This window comes from Malania oleifera, chromosome 10, assembly GCF_029873635.1.
Source record: "Malania oleifera isolate guangnan ecotype guangnan chromosome 10, ASM2987363v1, whole genome shotgun sequence".
NCBI lineage: Eukaryota > Viridiplantae > Streptophyta > Magnoliopsida > Santalales > Ximeniaceae > Malania > Malania oleifera.
The window spans coordinates 61,435,594-61,443,765 of NC_080426.1; the positions used below are offsets into that span (position 1 = coordinate 61,435,594).

General features: G+C 34.4%; 1 protein-coding gene across 1 annotated transcript; it reads left to right on the forward strand.

The window, feature by feature from the left end:
• Positions 1-4,119: 4,119 nt before the first annotated feature.
• On the forward strand, positions 4,120-5,932 carry LOC131166113 (dof zinc finger protein DOF2.5). Its single transcript, XM_058124410.1, has 2 exons — positions 4,120-4,222; positions 4,864-5,932. The coding sequence occupies exons 1-2, from the start codon at positions 4,199-4,201 to the stop codon at positions 5,779-5,781; spliced, it is 942 nt and encodes a 313-aa protein (XP_057980393.1). The 5' UTR covers positions 4,120-4,198; the 3' UTR covers positions 5,782-5,932.
• Positions 5,933-8,172: the final 2,240 nt, after the last annotated feature.

Here is an 8,172-nt window from a genome sequence, read left to right on the forward strand (position 1 = left end):
CTGAATATGGTCAATTTGTTTGCATTTAAAATATATTAATCGACACCGAGGATCTTTAGGTGGAATTTTGGATTTTGATTCTCTAGTAAAATGTCTTATATAAAGATCAAGTCATCTCACATTTTAAATACCATTAAATCCAGGACCTTCTTTGCTAAGAGAATTTCTTTAGGCCCCAAGAAGTTTTTCAAAATTTCGTTGGCCCTCAGTAAATTTATAAACAATTTTGGAGCTATCCTCAAATTTTCTCTCAAACTCGGCAATTTTCAAATCTTTTTTTTTTTTTTTTTTAAGAATCGAGGCATGAGAATTTTGTACAATTTCAAATAGTTTTGACGATTTTTCACATTTTTTTTCACAACATTATTCTCCTTGGTCATTTTGTTTAACAATTTAGATACACGAATATATTCATATTGCAATTCTTTAAAAGCAGGCATGCTATCAGAATCACAATCATCATCAGAATAATATGAAGTAAGGAATAAGAAGACAATGCCTCATCATCCCGTGCCATCAGGCCCAAGTTGGCAATCTTAGAGTCACTGTAATCTGAATATGAATCGCTGCTATTTTGTCTATCCCATGAAGTGCTTGCTTTCATGACATTCTTCTTTTTCATAGACTCCTTTTTCAGCAACGAGCAATCAGGTTTGATATGCCCGACCTTGTTGCAATTGTAGCACGTGGGAGCGTTCAATTTTTTTTTCTTTTACTAGGCTCTCTCTTCTCAAATACTGAATCTCTAAACTTTCTGTATGACCTACTGTTCTTTTTGAAGAACCTGCTAAATTTTCTGGTTAGCATGGCCATATCATCTCTAGATTCAGGTTCACTGCACTCACTAGATATATTAGTAGACGTTTTTAATGCAATCACTTTTCTCATTCTATTGTACTTATTCAGTCTCTCATTAATAGCTAACTCATAAGTGATAAGTGAACCTATCAAATCATCTAGTGACATAGTCTTAATATCTCTACCCTCAGATATGGCCATAGCATTTGCTTCCCAAATAGGTGGCAAACCCCTAAGGATTTTCCTAATCATTTCATACGTGGGATTGGTCGTACCTAATGCATGCAATGAATTAATAATGTGTGTGAAGTGAGTGTACATGCTCTGAATGGACTCACCAGTATTCATTCTAAATGTTTCACACTCACTAGTCAACATGTCTATCCTACTATCCTTAACATCCCTAGTACCCTCATAGGTGACCTATAACTTATCCCATATCTCCTTAGAGGAAGAACATGTCATAACTTCGTTAAATTCATTAAAATCAAGACCACAATAGAGATTATTCATGGCAGTAACATTTATACTAAGAGTTTTCATATCATCATTTGTATATTCTTCTTCAGTCCTAGGAACTCTGGTTGATCACCATCAGATTTCATAGGAACATAGTTTCCCTAAGAGACAACTCTCCACACCTTCCAGTCAATATTTTGAAGATAAATATGCATCCTCTATTTCCAGAATATGTAATTAACACCACTAAAAATCGAAGGACATGTGGAAGAGGGTCCCTCAGGGAGATGGGTTATAGTGTTATGAGCCATCTAGATCTTTTGCAAAATTTTTTTAAAATCTAAGCTACTAGGCTCTGATACCAATTGTTAGCTTTACTGTAATCTCAAGAGGGGGGTGAATTGATATTTTTAAAATTTCTCCTCTGTGTCAATTAACCAACAATAGTATTACACAACCCTAGGGTCAATCTAGTGCAGATATAAAATAAATCAATATATATGCTGAAATTAAATTACACAAGTAAGCTAATTACGCATGCAAGGTAAAATAGGTAAAGAGAGATAACATCGGATATCTTATTGAGTTTCAGCAAAAGGCCTACATCCCCGCCTTGGCTCACAAGCACAAGGATTACACTAAGCCACACTTCACAGGTGGAGCGGCACCGAAATACAACCAGATCAAATTAACGTAGGGCTAACCTCAACCTTTACAATCAATCCTTCCGACTGGATTAACAACCCCTCAAATCACGCCTGGAATACAACCAAATCACAATTCAAGATGTGTACAAATTATATGTTTCTTAAACAAGCAGATTTGTACCAGTATTAATCAATGCACACCAATAATGTAAGAACAATAAGCTCAATGTTATATGTGTGCAATCAACACTCAATAGTAATGACTATATCCAATCAAGCAAAAAAGTGTATCAACAAGCTAATCTTTGAAACTACGTATAAATGTATATCTTAATCACAGTTTAGGGTTTCAAAGATTTTCACTAAGAGAATTCCAAATATATCTAAAAAATATTTTCTTAATATTCAAGCACAAGAGATATTCGAAAAATGAGCTTGTGAAAAGATTTTTGCACACTAAAAAATACAAGCTCAATTAGTCTTGCAATAATGATGCAAAGACTCACTAGTTACAAGATTTTTCCCACACACTGATTTATTAAATAAATTTGGGGGAAAAACCTTATGCTCAACTCTCAATACGAAAATCAAATATACAACACAATGAGAGTTTCCTGGCAAATGAGAATAATGTATAACCACTTAAAGAACTCTCACAAAGATTGATTTAGCAAAGGAATGATTATATGAGAGAGTGTAGGCTTTGTATGAAAAAATAAGTTTTGAAAAATTTCAGAGGATTTTGTTACTAATCAAATGTCAATCCATTACTAATCTGAGCAAATGAACCCATATATATAGGCAGGGCCAAAATTATAACCGTTGGGGATACATAGGGAATAATTATATTTGTTTTAAAATAGTTTAATAAAATTAACCATATTTAATCCCAATTAACCGCAGTAAAAATTAGGCCAACCCGAGAGTTTTGGTTAACCGAACCATAGGTTCGATCGCCCAAACAAACACATCAAAAAAAATATTTTTCCATGTTTGGGGTGCCTAAATGAGGATTCAGTTTGCTGACCAAGGCAATTTTTCAATCTGTCAAAGGTTCGATCACCTGGTCTCAAGTTCGGCTTACCGAACTCACATGTTCGGTCACCCGAGGGTGATTTGAACACTAATATTCGGGCACCTGAGTAGTTGGAAAAAGTCAAGGTAAATGTTCGGTTGACCGAAAACGGTAAAGTCTTTTCGGTTCGATCGCTCGAAGTCAGGTCAACACGCTGACTATTTAACAGTTCAGTCGACCGAGGTGTTTTACTCCAAGGTATAATTTTCATTATACCTTAAGTCCTGTTTCAATTCAATAGTTTCCCCTGATAGTATATGTGATAATGGGGGCTAACTTAAGTGTAAGTATAAGGACCTAGGGTCTTTCTAAGGTCTTTGAGTTTATCAATCCCTAGATGCATGATGCACATCAATTATTACAGACCATTCTTACTTAAATATTATAGACCCGAATTGAACTTAATATAAATTACAACAAATGAATATTTTGAGTCTTTATTCTTTAAGTTATCTCATGCCATCATATGATCTTATCAATATGAACATGCACACAAATTTGATAGACATTAAATACCAAAATATTTGTTAGAATCAAAACAGAATATGACCTATAAAGTCAACATTAAGAAAACTTAATTTCATTCGATAACTATTAATTGACCGAAAATCATATAAATTAGATTTAAGAATATAATTAATTATTTAAAGTATGACATATAATAATTTTTGTCATATTAAGGTATAAAATTAGTTAATAATTCAAATTTTTAAGTAATTGTATGAAAAATAGATAAAGTATTGGAAAAAAAAAAAAAAAAAAACCAATAAAAGGTGGCCTTCTAAAATATTACTTTTATATTTAAAATAACCTGAGAAGAACATGAACGCAGGCTTCCTCCGCAACCGGGTCAGAAAAAAGAGAAACCCACCAGTGTACACACTCATAATTCCACCCACATGCATTAAAAAAATAAAAATTCAAGGATTAAAATAAAATTAGACAAAAATCCCCTCATGAAATAACCCTAAAACAATATTTATATAGCAAGGCCCAGGGTAGTCAAAAACAAACCACCTCACCATCTTTTTTTCATCATTCAAAAAGTAAGCCACCGCATAAAGCCACAGCACAAACAATCCCAAAACATTCTTTCTTGCATTAAAGGCCAGCAGCTGCAGATAATTAAAGGTCGTGATCTCTCTCTCTCTCTCTCTCTGAAGACATCAGCTATACTTTTTTTTTTTTTTTTATACTTTTTCTCCATCTATCTGAGTTCATGGATACTGATAAATGGCCGCAGGTAGGGATATTAATTTTCTTGCTTTATATATGCATAGCATCTTTTTTCTCCCCACTGCATAATAAAAAATCGACCAATTCATTCTGGCCTAAACTGGGTCACATCGATCTAAATCTAATATAAGTTTTCAGAACATGTTGTGGGTTTCAATATTCTAGGAGTTACTTCTATCAGAGAACTAATGTTCGATCTTGGCAAGTGCAAGTCCCGCTCATAATATATGTATTTTTTTTTTCTTTTCTCTTGTTTTTCAAATTCAACATTTTGTTACTATGTTCTTGAAACATGAAAGCAGTGCACTTTTCTTCCTTCCTTTTGGCTTATTAACTGAAAAAGATACTAAAAAGTATGATTAGTTATCACTAGAAATGTTCTACTTTTTTCTTTCTTTCTTCTTCTTCACCTTTTTTTTTTTTTCCAATATGATCATCCAAGTGAAAAGCTCCAGCTAGCTATATATATATATATATATATATATATATATATATATATATATATATCTTGTTTTGTCTGTCTGTTCGTTTTCTCTATTTGTTCTCTCTATTGTGGATTAATTTCTTAGTGTTGATCCCTTTCCTTGTTGAATCTCTCTCTCTCTCTCTCTCTCTCTCTCTCTCTCTCTCTCTCTCTCTCTCTTACAGGATAGTAGTTCTGAACTGGTGAAGCCCATGGAACAGATAGGTGGCAATAGTAATCCATGTTCTAGGCCTCTGTTAGAGAGAAGGGCAAGGCCTCAGAAGGAGGAAGCTTTGAACTGTCCAAGGTGCAATTCAACCAACACCAAGTTCTGCTACTACAACAACTACAGTCTCACCCAACCAAGGTACTTCTGTAAGACTTGCAGGAGGTACTGGACTGAAGGTGGCTCTCTAAGAAATGTTCCTGTTGGAGGGGGCTCTAGAAAGAACAAGAGATCCACTTTATCATCACCATCATCATCAACATTGACAACATCGTCATCATCGTCACCGGCCTCGTGCGTAAAAATCCCCGATCTGAACCCACCAAGCATCTCGCATTTTTCATCTCCTCATCAAAACCCTAGGATCCATGAATGCCAAGATCTTAACCTCACCTTTCCAGCCACAGTGCCTAATTATCTTGGTTTGTCCCAATTTGTCCATGCACCCAAAATTGAAAGCAGCAGCATCAATCAGCATAACCCTTCTAGTGCTACTACTACTACTTCCACTTCATCTGCCCTTCCAGCCCTGGAGCTGCTTAGGAGTACCACTGGAATTGCCCCTAGAGGGTTGAACTCTTTCGTCCCACTGCCGATGACGGATTCAAGTTCGAGTAATTCGTTATACCCATCGGGATTTTCATTTCAAGAATACAAACCAACCCTTAATTTTTCAGTTGATGGACTTGGTAATAGGTTCGGGAGCACTTCAGGCCTTCAAGGGATTCAAGAACATGGTGGAAGGCTTATGTTTCCATTTGGAGAAATGAAGCAACTTTCAAGCACCACAGCTAGTGAAGTTGATCAGAATAAGGGGCAGGGAGGGAGTTCATCAACTGGGTGTTGGAATGGTATGTTGGGTGGAGGATCATGGTAAAGAAAGAAGACAAGCATTGCCAAGGAGTATCTTTTTCACTTGTTTTTTTTTTTTCCCCTTTCTTTTGCTTTTTCACATGGTTAAATATATGAATGGATGAATTCCCAGAACTAACATATAAGATACATTTGCTTAATTTGTTTGCTTTTTTTTTTTTTTTGGTTCTCTATTTTTCTCTCTTCTCATTTGGTAATATTAATTACTGTGAACTTAACGTTAATTTGATGTTGATGAAGTTTAATTATTTGGCTTCAAAAAGATTTTATATATATATATATATATATTTTGACGGGTGAGCAATTAATCAGCACCAGTATCCTTAATTAATGTATAATACAGCAATATTAGTGTGTTCAATGTAGCTGGTTTAGTTCAATAATTCTAGTTGTCGGCAGTTAGTGAGTTTAAGTTGTGTATATATATTAAAAAGTATTTTCTTAGTGCGTTTTGTTTGATTAACAATGAACAGATCCATATTGGTAAGGAAGGGAATGAATGAATGAATGCCAATGGGTTGGGTCGGCATCACTAATCAATTATATATAATGATGCTGATAACCAGCCAGCAGCAGAGTTGGACACTGGAATGATGGTCTTGACCTTCTTTCCAGCTCTATCTCAACACTCTCGTGTCTTATCCACACCGCAGCAGCCATTTAAATCACCTTCATCCACTGATCAAAGGATCTTTCTCTCTCATTCTTTCTCTCTCTCCATATATATAATACGAAAAGCTGGTTTTGACCCATGATGAGGTTGATGCATATTCTGCAAAGTGCAAACTACAAATTAAATGAGTTTATTTTATATAATATATAATCTACATATCTTCTGAGTTGTTTCCTGTTCAAGAAAAGTTACTTAAAAATGCCTTTCCGTAAGTGTAAAATCAGCGCAGATCGAACAAAATTAATTAACCATGTATTCATCAGATTTTTTTTTTCTTTTTTGAACTAAAGTATAAATTAATTAATTGACCAGCTCACCTGCCTCAACAAAAAAAAAAAAAAGAAAAAAAATAACCTAATCATTTTAATATGCAGTGATCAGTTTAGGGAAGACCCTTCTGATACTGCCCCAATGTCTCTGTGTGTCATCATTACTTCCATGTTATGAACCTTCTTTTTATATTCAAAGATTGAGAAAAATCTGACAGACCCACCTCTCTTTGGTCTCTGGAGCGACTTCCAAACATTCCTCTCCCCTCACTCTATACCTAGACTTTATTTTATATAATAATACATAATATTGAAACTAAGGCAGCATATATTTGCTAAATATTTGATTTGATTTTTTATTTTTTTAAATATAATAATTTATAATTAAATACTTTATTTCACTGTATTTGTCATATGGTGTAATTTTGTCCGCAATTGGAGGCCTCCCTCCCTCCCCGGTCACCACTCCATCATGGGCCCCTTTCTCCCCAATTTTAGGCCGGCGCCTCTCTCCATATGGATTGAAATCAACACTCTAATTAGAGAAATTAACCAAATATATATAAATACATATATATATATATATATGTAATGTTTATGCTTAAAGTGAGATGAAGAATTAAAGGATATTGTATCTTTTTTTATTACATTGGACTCCCGACACCAACAAGCCTTTCGGACCCCCTGGTGCGGCACCAAACTTACGGATCATCGTCCTCCCCCTAGGTCTCGCTGATCAGGTAAAGTTCGGAATGCGGACTCGGCTTCCGTGCATCAGTTGGACGTTCGGCCAACCCAACCCCCGGGACACACCTCCATTACCATCCACGGTCCTCACTGACTCACAGAACAAACCCTCACCATTTACAGTCTTCGCTAGCTCATAAAGTAAATTCTCATTATCCACAGATACCGCTGGTTCCGTAAGTATATTTTCATGGAATTGAACCTCCGATTCTCCTTCTTACGTGCTAATGTCTTTCCACCGCGCCATACCTGTGGGGGCAGGATATTATATTTATATTAGACATTAATATTCGTTTTGTATGTTTCTAAATATACATTGGATGCTTTAACAACGTACTGGTATTTTGATTTTGAAAAAAAACTAAAAAATGAAACATTTTTTTAACAAAAAAGGGTTTATTATTAATAATCATGTATATTAAGGGCTCGTATAGTTGTGAAATATGTTTTTTAATTTTTAATTTTTAGTTTCTCAACAAATTGTAAAAAATTTTAACTTAATTTTTATTTTTTAAGATTCGTACAAAAAAGTAAAAAATAAAGAGTTTGTTTAAATGTTCAAAATAATTTTTTATTTTTTATTTCTAGATTTCAAAATAATCACCAAAAAAAAAAAGACAACTTGTTTTTCAATTTTTCATAATTTTATGGAAGGTAACATTTAGAATCAGGAATTTTGGGGAACGAATTTGAATTTGCATGGATT